The 24043-nt window shown below is 32.0% G+C and overlaps 1 protein-coding gene across 2 annotated transcripts; it reads left to right on the top strand.

Moving 5' to 3' along the window:
- The first annotated feature begins 613 nt into the window (after positions 1-613).
- Positions 614-19381, top strand: LOC139504489 (protein Wnt-10a-like). Of its 2 annotated transcripts, none has more exons than XM_071294597.1 (6): positions 614-871; positions 2236-2512; positions 7792-8057; positions 16251-16519; positions 17190-17330; positions 18353-19381. In XM_071294597.1, exons 2-6 carry the CDS (start codon positions 2301-2303, stop codon positions 18665-18667), a joined length of 1203 nt encoding a protein of 400 aa, XP_071150698.1. In that variant the 5' UTR covers positions 614-871; positions 2236-2300; the 3' UTR covers positions 18668-19381. The 2 variants fall into 2 exon arrangements, with proteins under 2 accessions (XP_071150698.1, XP_071150697.1); XM_071294596.1 differs by having other exon boundaries at positions 17190-17336.
- The last annotated feature ends 4662 nt before the right edge of the window (positions 19382-24043 follow it).

The raw sequence follows: 24043 nt of genomic DNA, 5'->3' as shown, positions 1-24043 counted from the left end.
GATATATTCGTTAATACATAATGAAGATATGAAATTGCATATACTACAAAATAAATATTTATGAAATAAAAAGTTTATTAAATGAAGAAATAACCTATATTGTCAATGTAATGAATGAAACACTATACCAGGTAAAAACAAACAAAAACGCAAAAACAATAAAATTGACATTATGAAATTATATAACAATGAAATAAACATATTACTATTCCCACAGGTGAAGATAATATTTTCAATTTTCTATTTCACGTTCTAGTACTTTTCAAATTATTTTCGTATCATTCAATCATCTTATTAATCTTATAACCACCCCTTTTTAGCTGTATCATACTATTTATCATTTAAATCTATCCTAGTTATACGGTATTTTATAGTACATAAAACGTCGCCTTTAGATGTTTGAGACGTTGATATCAATAGTTTTGTTCTAATTGTATGTTTTTCTTTGGTCAATTTCTAAATCAATGTGTTTTAAAAGAACCATGACGGAAGCAATAGATTCACACCCCTTTTCTACACCTGATTTGTATGAGAACAAAAGGGTGGGAGGTAGTCTATGTTACTCATCCGTGTGAAAGATTATCATATAGTGACAAAATACCAGTGAACACACGTACTTAGTGAATGATCCATAATCAAACAGCAATATCTAAATGATAAGCTCCGGAGACTAGGTCGGAATATTTAAATAATTTCCGGATTTCATACTGTATCAATCGGATCAAATTTGGTTACAAACTGTCAATCTCGTTCTAGATAACACGAGATAGTGAAATAGTTTTAGCGAGTTTTACTTAACGTTGATACTTAAAAACTGTTCTTCTGTAAGGAAGTACACAAATTAAAGTGAAATTTTATTCATTAGAAATAAGTAAGTATTAAAATTAGTATTATTGTTTATGGGTTTTTATTTACTCTTTATAATATGAATAATGATTTATTTGATATATGTGATACAGTTGTAAGAAAAACTCTTTTTACGCATGTAAATAGGATAGCGCGTAAAATAATTCTTTCTTTATTGATGAAATCATTAAATTAACCGCTAAATGATCTAATTTTATTGTTTATAAATCAACACTGATGTAAAATAACGATACTTAAAGAAACATTTTCACAACTATTGATAAAATTTAACGAGATAATCAAATACAAAAATGTAGACTCGTTTTTCTTTTTTTCTATTAAATTCTTTTTTAAATGTTTCAGCTATTTGTATCTTTATTATGCATATGAAGATAGATAAGTATTTGATGCATATCATGAAACAAATTTACATGCACGAGGGCTATTAAACTGAAATTATTACAATCTTCAAACGTCGACATATTTTGTTTGCTCTAAATATGTTTTATAGCAGTATGGGTTGATCGTTAGCATAGAGTGCAAATAGCTAACGTTAAGAAGGGAGATAAACAAGTGCTTAATTAATACATGTGAAAATCATAGGCATTTTATTTGTTTTTCATCAGAGTATATATTAATTAAATGTAGGGTTTCATAACTGTATATTAATTAAGCGTAGTAATTAGTATACCTACACAACGCTTTCATGACTTTCTGAGTCAATCGAATATATTTTTTTTACTAAGAGGAAAAAACCAAGGTTCATCCTCGTTTTGGGGGTGTTCAAACGAAAGGGGCCTTGCATCTATATTAATGGTGATCAAAACGATTTCTAATGTACATATGCACTCTTATATCACTTAAGATCATTAAATGAAAAGATAAAAAGTAAAATCACAAAAATACTGAACTTAGAGGAAAATCAATTCGGAAAGTCCATAATCACATAAAGGTATTTTTGAGGAACAAGTGTCAAAAATGTTAAGGGAGCTACCATTTGATTTTTATGGGGGGCTAGGATGAAAAATTTTGTCCTGCTTTTTTTTTAGTTGTAATCTCTGTCCTGCCTTTTTATTTTTTACTCTATTCGGTCCTGCCTTTTTTTTACTAGTTTATCCTGACTTTTTTTTACACAAATTGTCATCCTGCCTTTTTTTTTTAACAAGTTTCTCATCCTGCCTTTTTTTTACTCAAAACTCCTGTCCTGCCTATTTTTTTCAAATTTTATCCTAGCCCCCCCCTAAAAATCAAATGGTAGCTCCCTAAGGGAATGGCTAGTTTCTTTATTGGTCAATTTTTTCCGATCAAAACGTCGGTTTTTAAATAGAATATGTCAACATTGTTAGGATATTGTATTCTATATTTTAACGATTATCTCATATTTTGTAGAAACTAAACCAACAGATATAAATGTTACTGTGAATCTAAAAAGTGCATTGAAAAACAAACGGATAATGGAAAGTTCAATGGAAACAAAACAAGACGCTGGTTTTATGAATGACAGTGAAATCGACAGTTGTCAAACTTGTAATTATAAAAGGAGAAAGTGTTGTAAAATATGGAACTTCCGTTTAACAAGAAACAATGTTAAAACATATTATTCCAATTATTCAACGACGATCAACACAATACTGTTTATATTTTTATTTTGTTTATCTCATGTGAGGTAAGTACATTTACATATATTTGATTTACTCTTATTGTTTAATTGACGTGTAAAGTGGTTTTTGGTGTCTGTTCGTTTTTATAAGCTGACACAACTTCATTTCTCTTTCTGGTAACTCTTCATACTTTGTCATTTCTGGACTTTGGTGACACTTTAAGGAAAAAAAACTGTTCCTAGCAAGAACCTTTGCTACTTCGTTGACAACAGTTATACCATGACAATCAATCCCCCTAACCATAACTACTCCTTCTGCAGCTACACCTATACCATTGAACCTGTTACACCACCACCACCACCACTACCATCACGAAAAAAACCAACAACAATAACACAAAACAACAACAACAATAACATAAAACAACAACACAAACAATAACACAACAACAAAAACTAAAACACAACAACAACAACAAAACAAACCAACAATGTCGAGCGATAATATGCTAGTATTTTCCCTCAGAATCCACCCCACCACCAGTAAATTCTTCCATTTCCTTATACTTCTTCTATATTTAACAATTCCTGATACAGTCACAGTAGTATATGAAGGTCACGATTGGGGTAGGAGAACACTGACCTTTTAAGAGATTTCACCTTTGAATTAATGTTAAAATGCATAGGCAAAACTTTAGTGGGACAAGAAGAGGTTGACTCCAAAACGACAGCTATTGGGTGAACTTTTTATAACAGGTTTGACCATGATAGCAGTTTGACCTTGACCTTTATAGCAGGTTTGACCTTAACCGTTATAACAGGTTTGACTGTACTGATTTTATTCTATTTTTAATTAAAGGTTCTAATATTTAGATACACTTTCACAACTACTTATGCTCAAGTATGCCCAAAAATTATAAAATCATGTATATGTTCGTAGCTATTTCTGTGCTAGTTGCATTTTCAGTTTTTGTCAGTTTAAAAGGACTTTGGACGATGACCTTTAGTTGTTAACTTTTATGTCATATGGTCTCTGGTGGAGACTTGTCTTATTAGCAGTCATATCACATCATCTTATTTTTATATCTAAATTTGAAGAATTTGTTGACGGTTTAACATTAATTTTGATAATTGCGTTTAAATTTTGACCATTTTTCTGATCAGTGAGAAAATTGGTCCACGAATCGATGATAATATAGATATAAACAAAACAAACACCAGGCAAATCATTACGCAATGAACTGAAATAAAATCTGATGATTTCATCATGATCAAGCATATTATAACGATTGGAAATTTTGTTTCAGTTCAAATTAAATTAACTTTTATAATGTAAAATTAATTAGTGAAATAAAAATTTAATAAAGTTGTGAAATGACCATGATTTGTCATATATATTATAGAAAACGTTATGATATGACATTAATTTTTATAACATAATTGATTTTACCCACCTGCAGAGGTATATTTACCTATTCGACCCAAAAGTCTTTAAAGTCTTTTGTTTTTTTTATGTACATTTCATGTAAAATGTTTGTTGAAGATTGTAACTGCCAGCGTGATGTGTTCTTGTCCTATTTCATTTAAGAATGTATGTTTCTAATTTTATAACATTTCTTAAAACAAATTGATATTATTGCTCAAATGAGTATCGTTTAAAACGATTTATAAAGTTTATGTTTCTAAATTTATACTTTGTTATACAATTTAAAAAAGAGTTAATAGGCTCACTTTTTTTCGAAAGTATATTACACCTGAAATCTTTTTTACAACATACATGATAATTTGCTATCTTTTCAAATTGATAGAACATTCGATACTTAAATGTAAATGAATGATATTGACTCCTTTCAAATGACAATTCAAATTTATATAATATCGGCAAAATATCTTTTTATATATATATCTATCGACTAAGTGGAAATATTAAAATAAAATATGTTTTTTAAAGAAATTTAAAAAAAGGTAATATTAAGCAGGTGGTTTGAAATATGAAGCTTATGTGGACGTAAATTTTGTAAAAAATCAGTATCGATTGCATACCAGGACAACCCAAGGTTACCTACATAAGACGAGTAAACTTGCCTACTCAATTAATCGCACCCGTCATGATGTACACTTTGATTAGTAAAAATTACACTCAGTATTTTAAGCGAGCTGTGTTGAAGACCCATTGGTAGCCTACGGCTGTTTTTACTCTTTGGACGGGTAATTGCGTCTTTGACACATTCCCCATTTCCATTCTCAATTTTATAAGTGATTTCAAATAGAAACAGCAGAATAAAGGAGAAGAGAGATTAGCATTAAAGAATGTTATAAAATTAACTTTTATATCTGCATTCCGTCTTTGAATATTTACCTTATCTCAGTATGTCTGCATTTTTAATTTGAAAATATGCACATCTAGAATGATAAAGTGATTTTCTTCGTAGAAGATACTACAAGGAACGCAAAGATTATCATAAGTGTCAAGTTTCCCGACCTTCAAAAAGAATAAAAAGTTTCATCAAAGTGCATAGTCATTAGACGACTGCGAAATTCGTTATGCTTTTAGTAATTAAGTAATCTTTAACAACTGAAACAGTTTTTGCAGTCTACTGGAAACTCTGTCTGTAACTGGAACTAGTAGTATCATTAGAGCAAGGCCATGATAGTTTTTCAATTGTTTTGCGTAAACACAAATTTTCGAAACATACGAGCTAGTCAGGAGGAAAATACACTAGTTAACAAGGTGTTCAATTTTTTAATATCAAAAACTTGTCTATCTAGAATGCACATGGCTTATTTAGCAAGCATCTCGTCAGTATGTTGTTTTTATGGATTAGTAGAGTGGAAGCAGTATGCAAAGTAGAGAGGGGGTTGCAGACTTCTGAAAGTGAAAAGCGATAGAAATGGAAAGAAAAAGCATTTGAAGTCTAATAGGCTAAAAGTTGTCTTCTTTCACTTACATTTTTATTATTTTTCTCCAAAGAATGTGCTCTGGGAATACCCCCCCCCCCCCCACACACGCCCCTCTTTTTTCACACGGCTCATACGAGACTGTAAGGACATAAATATGCTTAAAGTAAAAAATATCTTAAACATTTTCAATCTTGATTTTCTCAAATATTAAAGCATTTGATTTTTCCTCAATATTAAAAAAAAAAAAACTACCAGCAAGTTCTCAGGAAACAACGAAAGAACGTCTTTGGCCTAAATTTATTTAAAATGCAAAGGACTTCAAAGTTAGGAGGCGACTAATACTGTCTATGAGATGAACATCAACTTGAAGACGATTATCCGGTTCACGACTATCTAATGGCGCGTGTACATTTTAGGACACTATCCTTATTTTGTTGTCTCACTGAACAAATATAATTTACACTATTGTTTAAAATGAAGTAGTTATAAAAAGTTACACAAAACTGTGCTGTCAAGTCTTCTTACTTTAAATACAAAGACACGAGCATCTATATCTCTTTTTTCTTATATGTACTATATCCTCAATTCCCCGACATTCATCACATAAGGAACCTATTTATTATAAGTATTGTTCATTTGATCACGTCCTGGACATGCATTGAGTATGTGCCACTGGACGAAAAGCAACTAACAATGAACCAATATATTCTTTAATAATGAGGACACTATCATAACTACATGTACATATATCATCGATACAGCCAGCATGTTCCCTTTCTGTATGTACCAAAGTCGGAAAAATAAGTGGTGTTTGGGCGGTCGTTTTAACTACTGAGAATAATTTTTACTTTGTTTCTTCAATTAGTTCTATTTGAAAAAAAACTCTCATAATAATCTAAATTACCGCATTTTTATAAAATTATATAAAAGTGCAGCATACAGTATATAGATTATTGCAACAACGTCATTGTTTGAATGTATTACATCATTAATTTCTTCTGATACATTTTGATCAAATTATTAATTGGGTTTTATCTACAGAACTAATTTTATTGGCTGATTATACAAATTAATATAACTATTTCTGCAACTTTAGCATGCACCACCATGCATATTTCCACTTAAATGCATGAAATTATAAGTTTACTCAAAATCTTCTATTTTCTTTCCAAGTTTTAAAATTTTAAACATGTTTTACCATTTTACACTAAATCTCACGGGAATCACGGTATATTAAACAATCAGATACGGAAGTCACATGATATAGTCTCGCACATAATAGAAAAACAATTTATGGTTTACGGGTTGTGACCAGGGTCTAAGGCGAGAGAACCTTTATTACACTGTATTACACGGTCCAAATGATTAAATACAATTTAAAAACTTTTTGTGATTTTGTCAATCAGCTTTATTTAATTTAATCAAAATACGAAAATAATGATAGAAATTCTATAGCTCTTTACGAAATGGGATACCATTAAAAAGTTTCTTGGGTGATCTAAATGTTAGAACGACAAAATGAAAAAAAAAAAAAAAAATAACATTAAACCTAGAAAATCCCTAAAGGTGTTTGTAGATATCTTTGTAGACTTTAAAAAGCCCAGTCAGTGTTTGTACATTTTTGTAATTTGTTTTTATTATAAAATTTTCTGTTATCGTGTAGGTGAAACCACAAACAAACTGTAATAACAGAATTTGTTGACAATAATATAACAATTATATGTACATGTATGATGTACAAAGCGATCGAATTTTATTAAATGATCTCAATACTTGTGATAATGTTTTTATACGAAACACGTTTTTGTAAACAGAAAAATTTCAATGTGTTTCTTTATGTAAACTGTCAAAACAAGGAGTTGGACAAGAAATAGAAGGTCAAGACATTTTTACCATCCCAAATTTTAACAACAAGGTGTTAAGGATTCATACAAATTAGTAATTTAAGCTTTGATATACCCTCAATACTGTCTGTAGGCAACCATTCTGGTCCATTTAACCTGTTCAGCCTGTTCTGATCTCTCCTTGATCATAAACGGTACGGCATACGATTGGCCCACTAATTGAACAGTTGTAGTTTGGAACTGTATTTGTATATAAAAAAATTACATGTATGCCAAAGAGACAGCAACCAAGCAACACAAAAAACCAAACGACATCTAGAAGAACCTACGTTTACTTGATTTTTGAAAATAGAATAAAACATGGTTTTTCTTCTTATATAAGAAAGATAATCACGTGTTTTTGAAAAAAATTAAAAATAAAACAGAAATTTAACATTTGTGTTCTACTTGTATCAGAAAGGTTGTCACATCCATGTGTTTTCCGGTGCTGAAATTCATGTGTTATTTGCCACTGGACAATAAAAACTTATCCATTCATTCATGTTTATTTGTATATGTTTACACGTTTGCAGTTGTTCTATTTCTGTGTTTTTATTTCAGGGGTATGAGCAATGACATATTACGTTTAAATTTACCGCCAAAAGAACCGGTGATAGACCCAAATACTGTCTGTAAAAATTATCCGGACTTGTCTCCTGAACAATATAATTTATGTTCTAAATACCCGGATGTGACAGCATCTGCGATTCAGGGAATACAAGTTGCAATACACGAGTGCCAATTTCAATTGCGGTATCATCGTTGGAATTGTTCAAGTTTAGAAAAGAAGAATAAAAATCCTCACGCTAGTCCATTTCTTGGAAGAGGTGAGTATATGTTTTACTTGACAGTGGCATAATCTATTTCTTAAAGGAGGTGATTAATTTTAAATACGTCATTTGCTATGTGATTTCAATTGCAATTTCTGTATGTCAGATATCAATTGCTGTAGAAACTTCAGTGTATAGGGCAGATTATTTTTGGCTTGAAATTAGGATTCAGTACAGGTTTACTGAAAACCCAAAGCTCAGGTTGTTAAACTCGAATGTCAATGTCAAGCTTACATGCAAAGAGGCGAAATATTAAAAAGTATGGCACTCCCTGACGATTGGTTGTTCTTCATATTTCCTAGCGAGGAGTCATATACGGCCATGAATATATGACAGGCGGGCGCTTTCATTTTGCAAGGGTTGAATTGATACCGGTTTCCGATTCATCTATTTTAAGTAAGTTAAAAATGATTCGACAGGTTAATTCGGTAGACCGTTGGTTGGCTAATCGACGACTGTTAAACTTTCGTCCAGTAGCAAATATTTCAAACATATAAAGAGGGCATAGGTGTGATTATGTAAACAACAAAATGTATTTTCAGTGGAAAAACGAACAAAAAGGGGGACACGAAAATTGATTCACGTATATTATAAATCAAATGTATCTTGATAAATCTTGCAAGATGGTTACTGTCATAGAAAATTTCGATGGAACCATATACAATGAAGAGAACAAAACGACATTTATATAATTCATTCAATCTGTTTACTTCTTTTTTATATACATGGACTTAGGAACACATTGATTGAAAATAATTCTAGAATAGGTATTATATATACACGTCCTTTTGTTGGCACTCATACCACATCGTCTTATTTATCTTAATTTTCAAAATAGAATTTGACGAGATTAGAGTATGATAAAAGATTCTTAAAGAATTCTCCTATTCGAATATGAAGCAATCATTTTGATACAAAAAACTAAGTTTTAATTCACGATATTATAAACATAGAATCATACATCATAAATGTCAGCTTTTAATTTTCGCATACAAGTGTGAAAACATTCCCATCGCCAATTTTAAATATTTCAAATGGAAGTGTTAATTTCGACAAGTTTTATAAATCAATTACATGTACTTGTCAAATATAAACATTTAAATATATCGTCACATCACACCAAGTTTTGAAATTCAATTGAAAATTCTATTATTACACACTGCGCATCAGTTATCGTGGCTGTGACCTTCGCCAGTTGAAGGAGGGAGTTTGTAATGTCCGAGCTTAATAAAACACAGCAGATGATCAAGGATTTTGAAAAAAGGGAGGTAACATCTTTCCCAACTAAACGGGGATTTTTTTAGAGTGCAATGGCCATATCAGCACTAGGAACCTGTTCACAGTTGAGATCTATATTTCTTATGCACTACTATTTGTCTCCTCGAGAACTTGATGGCCTTTTGCTGATTTCCTCTCTTTGCCCGGGTTGTTATCTTCTTGATAAATTCCCTGTTCCCATTCTTAATTTTATATTGCAATTCATACCAAGGATTAAGGGTCATAAAGGGACCTATATTACAGACAACATCGTTAGCCAAGTGTTACGATCCACAGTGACTCCTCTCCTCCAACCCTCGGCTAGCGAAGATGTAGTATAGTGAAACCTGTTTAAACCGAACCTCTTCGGGACTTAAGATTTTGTTCGGTTTTGGTCGATGTTCGGTTTTATTAGGTTCACAATGCATACAATTTGATAAGACCGTGATTTAGAAAATGTTTGGTTTATAAAGGTTTTCGGTTTAGGCAGGATTCGGTTTAGCCAGGTTTCACTGTAGTATAGTTTGTTTCATGTTTCTAATTGTTGAACTCAGGACAGTGAACTGCAGTTTCTTATATACTAGTACGTCATTTGGTCTCTGGCGAGATTGTTTCATTGACAATCATACCACATCTCATCTGCATCATCTCATACTAAGTGTGAAAACGAACAACCGGAAATGTAAAATCTGAAAAATCAAATCGTCATTTAGTTCTTTCGGCGATATTTTGTACTTTTAACAGCTAATATTTAAGAAATATGAATATGATTTAAATAAATAAATGAATAAATTACTACATAATAAGTAAATAATAAGACCAAGTCTAAAGATGAATAGATAGATATCATAGATTTAAAACAAAATCAATCTCAGACGACGTATGTTAAAGGTGCGTGCACATTTTACATTGTAAAAAGTCAAAAGAAAAAGGGTAATCAATAAGGGAGCTACCATTTGATTTTTATGGGGGGCTAGGATGAAAAATTGTGTCCTGCATTTTTTTTTAGTTGTAATCTCTGTCCTGCCTTTTTATTTTTCACTCTAATCGGTCCTGCCTTTTTTTTTTTTAGTTTATCCTGACTTTTTTTTTTGCAAGTGTCACATCCTGCCTTTTTTTTTTACTCAAAACTCCTGTCCTGCCTATTTTTTTCAAATTTCATCCTAGCCCCCCCCCCCCCCCCCCCCATAAAAATCAATGGTAGCTCCCTTACTGTACATCAGAGATAGACAGCACCATCCTGGTCGGATTAAAAAAAATAACAAGGCATACATTACATACATAGGAGGAGGGTAAAACTCACAAAACCTGTTTAACCCCGCCGCTTTATTTTGCGAAACCCCAAGTCATTAGCCTCTGGCCTTTATTAGTCTTGTATAAATTTTAATCTAAGTTCATTTCTAAGTTTGGAGTTTATTATGGCCTCTATAATCATTGAACTAGTAGACATTTTTGTTTCGAGGCCAACTGAAGAACGCCTTCGGGTGCGGTATTTTCTCACGGTGTTGAAGACCCATGGGTGGCATTCGGTTATCTCCTCTTTGGTCGAGTGGTTGTCTCTTTGACATTTTCCCCAATTTTAACCCTCCTAGAAATAATGAAAATATTAAGACATTCAAAGCATGTACCTGACTAAGACCTTAAAAATTCTTTCTGGGAGTCGAAATTCCAAATTTCGCCGATCACTTAGTAATAATGAGTTTATTTTTTGCTTGGGTTTTAAATGGAGCATATTCGTAGAAATGATTTGATTTTAAAATAAATTGAAATAATTGTAACTCATAAAATTCCAATAAAATGTTCATAAACATATTGCTTCTTTTAATATTTTAAATAACTTAACGCTTTATCAATAATTGAAAACTATTTTTAACGAATTCCCTGTATGATAAAGTAATTAAATTCCGGATTTTCTGAATTTCCAGAAATAATTAAATTAGCTGCGAAATTCTTTAGTCTGTTTTTTTTTATGATGATCAGACACTAAACGCTTTTTATCGAGTACACGAATTTAATAAAATATGTAATTGCAAATAATGAACCATGAAATCAATCATACCAATACAAATAAGGACATGCATTATTGACAATGCAAACTTTATCTTGCAGAGTCTAAATAACGAGGATTCAAGTAACTTTATGTCACCGTACGGACTTCAACAATAAGCATAACATGTATGCCATATTACTGCTGCAAGAAGTCCCGACATGACATATGTAAACATTAAAACGAAAAATAAAAATCAAAGACCTGATTTTCAACATAACAGTAAACGAAAAACAAAATATGTAGTTCCAACTTTATGACCAACTTTAAGAGAAGTCCTAATTTAGGACCACTTTGTGAAACCCTTTTACGAAAAAGATATGTCGTAAGATCATCCTAAGACATGTCTTAGTCCTAAGACAGCTTCGTGAAACGGTGTCCAGGCTTCTAACTTGGGAGAGGCATGATAATTGGGAACTGACTATAATATTATACCACATAAATGTTGTTTCAAATGTATAAGTTGCTGTATTGCAAGAGAAAAACTAATCGGTGTTTAAAGCGGTATACCGTTTACGAGTTTTTAATTGATGGATTGATTTCTATTTGCTTAGCGTCCTAAAGATGTCTGGATCTGCAATTCTTACATGCATAAACAAACCTTAAGAAAACGCCCTATATACCCTTCATTTGTTTCAGACCGTATGTTGACCTATAATATATGATTATGTGTGTGTTTGGTTGGTGTGTCATATAGATGTATATTTATTATACCATCTCCTTTAGTACAGACTTAGTTTTCTAAATTGAATTGATTCATTATTTTCATTTTGGGGCTTTTTAGATCTGACTATACGGTATGAGTTTTTCTCGTTTTTCAAGGCCGTATTATATATACAGTAATGCTTCTATCTATATTTACTTTGTATATATTATACATTTGTATAAGTTCAAATATCTTGAAATCATATAGTTTAATATATACATGTAAGATAATTTCTATACTCATCTGTCATCTGTAATTATAATAAACTATGTATATAATTGATGCTCCTGTAGCGCAGTTACTGCGTCTGAGTTCGAGTAAGAAAGTTTGAAGTTTGAAGTATGGTTGACTATAATTGCTTACGTCCACTTCATTTGAACTTTGGAAGATACATTATAACTTGTCTCAATGTCGATCTTACCACATCTCCTTATTTTTGTATTGAAAATAGAAACTGAATGATTTTTTAAAGTCGCAGCATGTATTTTCTACAACATGGCAAACATGTCGTTTGTTTGTTTTTTCGTCTCATTAACATACGGGCTCTTATCTCTTTTGATGTAAATATTGACAAACATTACAGGGGGTAAAAATGTAGTACAAAATGTTATTTAAGTTTAAAATATAAAATTTAAGGTATGTTTAAGGTCATATGAATACAAAGTCGCTCATTTATAGAAATTGGATGAGTACTTTTACAGATGTTAAAAAAACGACATTAGATAAACTTTTCTCAGGAATTATAATTGGGGTTTCGAATTTGCATTTTTCTTCCATTTAATTAAATACGAAAGAAAATCAGGGAACATTAACTTCACCAGTTGAAATGGACACCCGATGTCTTTTTCACTTACATTGGTTTTCGATCAAGATTTGGGGGACGTTAAGGGTTATCCTGTTTGCAATTAGCTAAATGCCAAATAAGTAATACAACCTGACCTTAACAGAGTAAGATATAAAGGGTAGAAGAAGGCACATTTCACTTTAATTACGTCATACATTTAACAAATATGTAAGAAAAGTTTTAAATGACCTCTTCCGAACCTCTTCAGATCACTTGTTAAATGATTAGCTTGTTAATAGGGTTGAAGTTTAACAAAACCATTTGGGTATCAACTTAGCATGAAAGATAGTTAAATATATGTTTACCTTCAACTATATTCTGATACCTGTCGAGATGCCTTTGATCTTTTGTCGATACAGGTAACAAAACTTAAAATCAATTAAATCAAGAACCGCAACTATGCAAGAGATATTTTGAATGAAATTGTACGAATGATTAAATGAACAATTTACGCTTTAAACATCTATTTGTGTTATTTACTTTCTTCTTTCTATTCAATTACATTTCTATTACTTGTGAGGGCCCTCATGGGGTTTTTGATTATGTGATTACTTGGCCGTTTTTTTAATGATTATTTGATTATTAAGCCAAATATTTCATGATTATTTGATTACCTAGGACTGTATTTTTAGTTTATGATTATTTGATTACTAAAGATAAGCAAATATTTAATGATTATGTGATTATATTGGCAAAAAAATGGTGATTATGTGATTACTAGGACCCCCCCATGAGGGGCCTCTTTAATTTACACCATGACATAGGTACGTCGTGTAAAGTTTTTTTTAATTATTGGTTAATGTTTAAACTAATAATTCACACGTGGGTTATACATACAAATTGTTGAAATTGAGAAGTTAGTATTTGTTACAAAGAAACTAATGATTCATTTGAGAAAATAAGGATACAATTAGAAATAAATTAACTGAGAATAACCGCCCACTTTGGTTATACCTATGGGTACTTGAGTAAACTTTGATTCAATGACAAACAATTTTAAGGGAAAAACAGAAAACCGCACTGTGGTTTTGCGTCCTAACACTTTTTTTGCGTAGTTAATGTTAACATCATTAAAGATTTTACGTTTGATTGTGGACTTTTCGTTTAACATCTTTAAAGAATTTATTATGTTTATTCTTAAATTTCAAACCATCATTTTAGCTGTGGTTTGATCGATAATTTGATTTTTATGTTGATAATACTAAAAAATATATATTTTATAACGGTATAGAATTTAAAATAAAAGTACATAGTTTCTTAGCGTAAAATAACTACATGTATTATCAATAAAAACATATAGTATTAAATATTGATCCTTGTTAAAATACAATCGAATTATATTAAGATCCTCAACAATTTACCTGCAATGGTAAAATGGTCATTTTTCTTTCCATTATTATGTATGTATTTACATGTGTTTGCTACAATTGCTGGACAATAGAGAAATGCTACTATTCAAAGGTCGGGGAGAAATAAATTAATTGAAAAACCAAGTATTACAGTTACATCCGAAATTAACTATAGATGGATTGGCGAGACTGGCGATACTAACGAGACTGCTTTGAAAGTCACTATTTAAAATTTTATACCTGCATCGCATCACTCAAGAAATCTTGTCCTCGTATATATGTACGAAAAAGTTAGCTGGATAGATAGCCTTTATTGATTCTCCAGGTCTACTTTTGTGAAGACGAATATACAAAATCATTTCGTAGTTTGGATTTCAACTTTGTCAATGGAAAATTTATTTAAACTTTTACAAACGTATAGTTACAATTCTGATTCATGTCTTAACTGAATGAAAATCGAATAAACAATAGAAAATCAATTGATGAAATATTTGGTCTCCACATGTCTTCCCATATCAATGAACTGTATTCATTTAGAGACAATTTACGAGCCATTCAGTGATTACGATCATCGTTTCTGCGGGACTACATATTGGATTACTTCCGTTTGTGGTCGTCATTTTCGCATCATCGTTATCAATATTGGCTCATATTCTAATAAAACTTTGATCTACGACGCAGAAAGTTACAAAACTATCTAGGGTTTGTTTGACGAAAATTTAGAGTTATCATTTAGACAGATCGTGGAATTTAAACTTGACCTTGGTAACCGAAGATGACCTTTTATTCAAATAATTTTCATCCTTCATTAGAAACGAACTTTGGGAAGAGATGCACCTTATAAGATAATGAGATTTGTCATTTGGATTAAGCGACGACCACAATAAATTTTAGACTCCATTTATAGTTTTTTATAACTTATGTGGCCCTTTAACATGTTAATTGAATTGAACTATCTGTTTACATGTACAAAATTAAAGTAATTTGAAATCAAAACTGTATAAGACATCGAACGAAAACACCAACTCCTGTATTTTCTGAACAAATTTGAAATTTAATCCATAGTATTTTATAACGTATGTGGCCCTACGGGCCTTTAACATGTTAATTGAATTTGATTCTATATATCTGTTTAGAAGACTTGTATAGAGAAAAATATAAAACACCAACTATATGCAATAAATTATATATTTTTCTACTAGAAAATGATAAAAGAATAAAATTTCAACTTAATCATCATGTTAAAAAAATCGAGTCACATCATTTTTATTATGACAAAAAGCTTCTTTAAAAGAAAGCAATACGTGCAATCGAAACCGCTAAAAACGTCAAACGTAGTCGTAAGGACCAATATTCTGTCGTTTTGCGTCGTAAGCTACAGTTAACTCATGGAAAAATGTGTCTAGCTACACTTTACAAAAAGTTTGACAAAACTCTACCAAACTGATACAAATTCTGATACAGAAGACGAAGGTGTGCGCTTGCTATTTTTATTATTGATCTTAATAATGTTTTTGAGGTTTCTCATACTTAAACACAAGACTTCATCATTGCTGTTGAATTTCATTTGGATACAGCAGACGACAGGTATCTTATAATTTTTCGCCACAAAAAGCCAAAATGCCATTAGATATAATTTAACTATTTTGAAGAATGTCACAAAGGGATTGATAACCTTGTCGAGTGAGACATACGCATTTGGAAGTTTTTGCTCAATACTTTAATGAGGTCTTTTAAAAAACATGTCCCCTATTAAGGTGGTAGACCTAGGTTAAGGGAAATAACTCTTAAAATCATCAGTACGTTTGTGTCAACCATTTTCAAAAACATATTCTAAGCTTCTAGGTTACATAGATTATTTTCAATCTGTTTCAGGTAAATGCTTAAAATACATTGGTGAACTTGACTTATACAAACGCTTGACTGATTTAAAGAGTTATCTCCCTTAACCTAGGTCTACCTCCTTAAATAATTCATTTTTTTTAAGGATATAGAGAGACAGCTTTTGCGTATGCAGTATCAGCAGCAGGAGTCGTTCACCAAGTGGCAGTAGCCTGCAGTTTGGGTAAATTAAAATCATGCGGATGTGACGTCAGTCAGCAGGGTAAAATGAAAAACAAATGGGAGTGGGGAGGATGCAGTCATAATATAGCCTTTGGAGAAGATTATTCGAGAAAGTTTTTAGATTCTAAAGAAAGAAAAGCGAAAGATATTCATGCAAAAATTAATATCCATAATAACAGAGCTGGAAGACTGGTAAGTAAAAAAGTAGTGGAAAAACACCCGAATTAGTTTCGTATCTTTTGAAGTAATTTTGATTGATTTATAAGTTGATTTTTGTTTGCTCAACATCCAGCAGCAAATATTTCATGCATTTGTAGGACGAAGAAACTTTGCAATAAATCCAGTATATAAGATCTACAAAGAAGTTATATTGAAATTGAGGGCGAAATTTTCGAGGTCCACTGGAAAAGATGGTTTGTTGGCTATGAAGACCTTTTGCCTGAAACTGGCAAAAAAAACACCCTATGCAACCCGCTAAGAAATAAAGTGTTAAAATCATTTTCAAATTAATATACTATTCAAGAGAATTGTCAGATAAAGAAATCTACCTCTCGATGCTCTGCGGCTTGAAGTACATTTGAAAGTTGATTTAGACCATACAAGCCGCACTAGCATAAAATTGTTCGTTACCTTTTACATACCTAGTTATTCTTTCTGTTATACATCAATTATTGACGGAAATTATAATTTCCCAAGCCTTCGACCAGATCTAAATCAGGATTGTAAATGTTTATATAGAACCCAACAGCAGACGTTCCGCAACAAACAACACTCCCAATTTGTAAAGTCCAATTTTTATATTAATTGCGTACTCTATTCTGCTCTTCTGTTCAGTTGATAGATATCAATTTTGATATTTCAGGCTGTAATCAGAAATGTTCGACGAAAATGTAAATGCCACGGGATGTCAGGAAGTTGTGAAATGCAGACATGTTGGAAATCAACACCGGACTTCCGGGATGTAGGAGATAGATTAATAAAGAAGTATGAATCCGCGAGAAAGGTAAAGGTAAAAACATTTTTTTAAATGAATATAATCATGTTATTTTTCATCACTGTTCAAAACATACATGTACGGGTAAATTCATAGCATTGAAATATTCCACCTACACGGTTTTTACTTTTAAAAATGAAGAAACCTGTTTTGAAACCTCATACAACTTTGGAGTAAATCATGCATTTTTTTAAGTGATGGCATATATTTCTATTGCTACTTTGAAGATGCTACAAGATGGAACTTGTACTGAATAAGGCATGCTAACCACACTATCAGACAAAAACACCTTAAAAATGGTAAAATTTTCTTTTGGTGGACAGAACGACAAACCTGAAAAATTGGACGAGTGCTTTTGTTCAAAAAGGGTAAACTTGAAGTTTTTGCTTATGTAGCTGTACCAGTCGTTTGCTTATGTCGCGTTAAACTATTTGAATAAGGAGAAAAGTCAGAAATTAGGATTATGGCGACTATAATGTACAAATTATACATATTGCCTGTTACATGTACATGTATCTGTGACTCCAACATATTAGTTACATGTATGCAGTGAACTCGTATCAACCGAGTCTCTCTGTTCGGTTTTTAAGTGTTGATATTGGTTTAACACAACACAAACGTATGTCGGATAACCTTTCTTCTGAGTTACATGATATAGATGCGATTAGAATAGTTACTGAAATTTGAAATTCTCAGTTAAAGAACACCATCCGTATCAAAAATTATTACTTTATCCGTTAATGTATATAGAAAAAATATCAAGTAATTCATTAATCAACTAAAAAGAATGATTGAAAAAGCAATGTAAATAATGGTTATGAATGAATAAATTCTTAAAATAGTATTAAATTAAATACTTATAAAAAAGACCTACATGTAGCTGACGTCAAATTATACTTTGATGTTTCCAGTTTTCTTTTTCCCCCCAATACAACTCGATTATAAGCCAGTGGGCTATACACGAACATATAGCGTTTTTTGTGGAATTATTGCTTTGATTTTTCTTATGTGTTTTCATTATTTTTTTTCAGGTAAATATTTTGAATAAAGCCAAAACAAAATTCAGAAGAATTCGACGCCGAACGAAGAAATCAGATTTGATGTTTTATGAAAGATCTCCAAACTACTGTGATCCAAATCCGTTAGTAGATTCACCTGGGACATCCGGGCGATTCTGTAATAAAACAAGTTCCGGTGTGGATAATTGTGAGACTCTCTGTTGTGGACGGGGATATAACACGTTAAGAGTGAAACGTTCCGAACGATGTGATTGCAAATTTCATTGGTGTTGCTACGTTGTATGTCAAACATGTACTTATAATGAATGGGTCACAGTTTGTAAATAAATCACTTCATAAACTAAATATGTGTATACCAGTGTCCATGCTAGTGGTCAACTCTTTTTCTATGATATCAAAATCATATTTTAGAATTCAGGTGCTAACATATGACTGATCTGTTGGAGCTTGAATTATTCATAGGAAAGTGTTTCTAAAAAAAACTATTTTACTATTAAGCAATAATTTGTGACCAAAATTTACATACATGTAAGTATAGAAATGCTTATGGATGTAAAGTAAAATGACCAGTTGCATGCCGGGTTAACGCCGATCAGATTTACGGCATTTACGGAAGTAAGCGATACGGACGTTTTATGAGATTCAAAATTTAATGATAGAGTGTGACTGTGTAAATGTTGAAAAGGACATCCATTTTTGAAAGAAAAAAAAACTCTCTTTTTTAGTCTGTTGCTTTCATAAACAATTGATTATATATACACAATGACAGAAGAATTTGAATAAAATCAAATAAAAAACGGGTACAGAACTGATCAGAAACCCGTAGTCAGCCAAAAATGATTAAGTTTGTTACTTAATCAGACGATGTGAATCTCTTGACGCACCTGTTAGGTGTTAATTATATTTTAAATAGTCGTTACATTCCAAGATTGAATGAAAGATAGATAAAACATGAATAGTCTGAATTTGTATTTTGTACATTAAATATTTCATAATTTAAAAATTATCTGATATGTAAAATAAAAAAGAATGTAAAAAATGTTTCATTTGTTTACATGTTTGCGTTTTCTTTAACACAAGTTTGCCTTCCTGACATCTAAAAAATAGAACTCTGCTGAAATGTGGTTTTTATAGTTATCAAGATGTGTTATAGTGATCATTGAACCATTCAAAAGATGATGCATTGGCGTTAAACATCAAGCAGCAAACATTTCATGAATATCACGAAAAGAACATGCAATGTACTGTAATAACTATGAACCTTGCTTTATACTATGCCGATATGCCTACATATAAAAAAGAAGATACAGTATGATTGCCAATGACACAACTCCACAAGAGACTAAAATGACACCTAAATTAACAAGTATAGGTTACCCTACAGCCTTCAACAGTGAACAAAGCCCATACCGTATACTCAGCTATAAAAGACCCCGAAATGACAATGTAAAACAATTCAAACGAAAAAAACTAACGCCCTTATTTATTTTTAAAAAAATGAACGAAAAACAAATATGTAACACTTAAACAAACGACAACCACTGGATAACAGGCTCCTAGCACGTTGAAATTCAGCTCAATGTCGAGCTGAATTTCAACGTGCTAGTTGAACGGGATTGTAAAATTCTCAAGATACACGTAACAGTCAGAGGAAGACAATTAAGACACTCTCCACATACACACGAATCTGACTCCGAGTCTATATTTTTTTTCTCAAAGTCAATACATGTAATAGTAGTTGCGGAACTCAAAAAAATCACTTAACACTTAACGTTGACCAATGACTCATGAAAATTAGACCAAAGTTATGACTCGGGTGAAGCTTTTAGTAAAACAATACACCTCACAACATTCATCCGAGCTAATGAATATAAAAAAGAAGATGTGGTATGATTGCCAATGAGACAACTCTCCACAAGAGATCAAAATGACACAGAAATTAACAACCATAGGTCACCTTACGGCCTTGAATAATAAGCAAAGCCCATACCGCATAGTCAGTTATAAAAGGCCCCGAAATGACAAAATTCAAACAATTCAAACGGGAAAACTAACGGCTTAATTTATGTACAAAAAATGAATAATTATGTTACACATAAACAAACAACAATCATTGGATAACAGACTCTGGACTAGGGACAAGCACTAACATACATAATGTGGCGGGATCCCTAACATTGGACAGTGGTACATGTATAACAGTACAACATAAAAAAGAACTATAAAAATCAGTTGACAAAGGCTTAACTCATCAGATGGATACAAATAGAAATACATCGTTTAGTTTTATAGCTGAAATGAAATAACAATTAAAGATAAAAATGAATGGTATACAATCCAGCTATCAAACATTCTGAAATTTAAAGCTTCATACGATCAGTTTAACACTGGCACAACTGGATCCCCCTTAACCCTTTGCCCTCCCCCCTAAAAAGAGATGAAATAGACTCGCAATTATGCAAGGTAATAATTTTGATAAATATAGTAAATAACAAATAGTTGATTTCTAGTTATCATAATTGTCAGATGTCAAGTCATACACAGTTCTTGTTCAAATTTGACAGGAAAACAATAAACTTTATTTGTACTATTGCTAATCAGACAGCCATCCACGTCAGATCAAATAACGCAAAAGTTAGCATTTATAGATCACCGTGCGTCCTTCAATAACGAGAAAAGCCGACCGCATGTTAGCTCTTTTAAAGGCTCGGCTTGAAACATGTAAAACAGTCCAAACAAGAAAACGTGCGACTTGTATTTGTATGCAAAATAGTAGACGAAAGTATAAATATCATTTACAACAAATGACAACCACCCAATTACAGACTCTTGGTTTGTGACAGGCACATACATAATTCAGTTGGGTACTCATGTTTTGGAGCGTCCAACAAAAGACAGGTGTCAACACTCAAAACGATAACAAACTGCAGAAAACAAATAACAAAAAAATCCATTATGATATACAACAACCAAAAACGAACGCATTTTACGATCCCAACTTATGACATGCACATATATAATGTGGCAGGGTTATACAAGTTTGCGCCTTTTCCTAATCAGGGACAGTAGTGTAAAATGAAAACATTAAAATATTCTATATTTTAAAGTCATACTTTGAACTTAACTTTTGATCTCTTTACTAAATTAATTGTATGTGTACTGTACTGATTGATAATTTAGTCTGGAAAATTATGATTTCATTAGTTGTAATAGGCTTTATGTAAGTGTGAGTACTTTCAGATTACACATGTTCATTTATAGTGGATTGGGAAACAAGTTATATAAATTCCGTTTCACTGTGGTGGTGCGAGTGCTGCCTTGTACATGTAACGGCATTAGTCTGCTCTTTTTCTAAATCTACAAGTTTGTCATTTACGTGCAAGAGATTTAAATTTGCTCTCGCTTAACACAGCTCAGTCATTTATCGTCGTTCTCAAGTCCATACTCTAAAATCGTGTCAATGGAGAGCCGAACATTCAGTCCCTGGAATTTTCTCTCCCGAACGGGGTTCGAACCAGGAACTTAAAGTTTGTGTTGCGCTAACCATTAGTAACCATTACACCACGAATCTCTTAAATCAATGACATTTTAACCAATCACGATTTTTTGATATTAACTTTTTGAAAATATTACTCAGAATGCATTAGATTTTGAACAGGCGAATTCTCAATCATTATTTGTGCACATATCATCCGAACAAGTGATTTATCACTGTGTCCACTTCCTTTTTTTATTATTCATTCAGAATTTGTTCACGAGTATGCATGCATATCAACATTTTAAATTACGACTTTGTCAACATATTCATTAAACATTAAATACATTCAATTCAATAATTTACAGCTTTATTTATTTTTTCTAATACGGAAACTTTGAGTTATCCCGCTTTAATAAATTAATCATAAATTATAGTTCATTTTCATATTACTTTTAGGACATGTATGTAAAACTTGCCACTGGTTGTTCAAAACAAATCAAACCATCCATATTCATAGGTCTTGTACGGTCGGTGATTAGTTGTATATATTTCAAAAGCTATGTGCAGTACATTTGACTTGTCCAGTTTTATATGGATATTTGGCCTACCCAATAAAAGTTTATCCAGTGAAAACTAAGAAATAGGCAAATCTAAAAAGATGAATGTACAGTAATTTGTGTATTCAAGGTTAGGATGTTTTATAAATTAAGACCCACGAGGGCGACGGGAATAAAGTAATATGGTCACTTAGTTCTTCTTTCGATCTGTATTAAAAAGTAGGCTCTGCGGGATGTACAAGTACACAGCCACGCCAAGTCAGAATAGGGTGGTTGAATCAGATGACTCGTATAGAGAGAGTGGTAATATGTTGACTGTGCAATACGAACTCTTGCGACACCTCTTTAAGCGGTTCGTAGGTTGTATGTTACAAGACAAAATGTCTGTCCCTATCCAATATACCTTAATTTTTTAAGTGTCATCGATATTTCCACAACCTTCATTTCGGACGGCCCTATTTCCAGACATCTTGCGTTTATTGTTAATTCGTTTTCCGAAATAAACCTGGATAAAATACTTGCGTCTGGACGTACAACAACCAACTTTCAATCGATCTATTATTTAAGAATTGATCGATATCAATACAAATACGATAGTCATGAATATGGAAACTTCTTTTAAAACTGTGTCCAGCGCCTTTAACCACTTCGCAAAATATAGTCTTAATTTATGATAAAATAAAATTTCGTTGAGGGAACTAAATAGGTTTTTAGATGCGTAATTATAGTTTTTGTATCGTTTGCGTGACATCTATACAGAATAAAACTATGTATATCTATACGAGCTGATCTATATAGTGAAAGCCCTGCATAGCCGTTGCATGCCTCAGCTATTCAATACGAAAATATATTGCAGAAAAAAAGGTTGTCACAAGTAATAGTATACGTGCATATAATAAAAAAATCCAAAATACCGTATGTGTATGGGGAGATCCACAGTAACCTATGTCAAATTTACCAGTACAAACATACCATAGCCAAGAATATAATTGTACACCATGTATTACTTTCACGTTCCAACCCTCATATCCTAGTATATTATAAGCCAAGAAGAATGGCACCCAACTTAAGAAATATGTACTAGTATTTATAGCTTATGTAAGCTAAGATAATAAATCTAATCTTGCATTGATTTCATACCACATGTGTTGTTTTCATACGAAATGAAAACATACATGTATGACGTGATGAAAAGTCGTCATTCAGGCATTAACAGTTTATAGCATATTAAATTGGGAATGGAAATGGGGAATGTGCCAAAGAGACAACCACGCGACAAAATAGCATTTAACAGTCCAAAGCCACCAATTAATCTAATTAAATTTTAATACCGATCTCTCATCGCTCCCGTTTTCTGATACATATATGTCGGGCCCACGCGACATATATCAGAAAACGGGTGCGATGAGAGATCGGTTTTTAATTAGATTGGCTACCAATGGGCATTCAGCACAGCGAGAAAATCCCGCATCCGGAGGCAGCTTCGTCTGCCCCCTGGGTAAAAATGCGTTCTAGTTCAGTGAAAATGGACGTCACATTTAGCTCCAAAACACATATAAATGAGCTAAGATTAAAAGTACATATAAGACTACAAAAAGCAAGAGGTTACTGATTTTGGACAGACGCTATTAAACATGCCTAAATGTATGAATTCAATTGAACGCCTCA

The sequence above is a fragment of the Mytilus edulis genome, chromosome 14 (genome assembly GCF_963676685.1).
Source record: "Mytilus edulis chromosome 14, xbMytEdul2.2, whole genome shotgun sequence".
Classification (NCBI taxonomy): domain Eukaryota; kingdom Metazoa; phylum Mollusca; class Bivalvia; order Mytilida; family Mytilidae; genus Mytilus; species Mytilus edulis.
The sequence above is the reverse complement of the archived record's forward strand: the minus strand, read 5'-3'. Positions and strand labels throughout refer to the sequence as shown.

Coding starts and splice junctions, on each gene's coding strand:
- LOC139504489 (XM_071294596.1), top strand. CDS start 2,301: ATGGAAAGTTCAATGGAAACAAAACAAGACGCTGGTTTTATGAATGAC. Junction 8,058..16,250: donor TAGTCCATTTCTTGGAAGAG/GTGAGTATATGT, acceptor ATTTTTTTTAAG/GATATAGAGAGACAGCTTTT. Junction 16,520..17,189: donor ATAACAGAGCTGGAAGACTG/GTAAGTAAAAAA, acceptor TTGATATTTCAG/GCTGTAATCAGAAATGTTCG.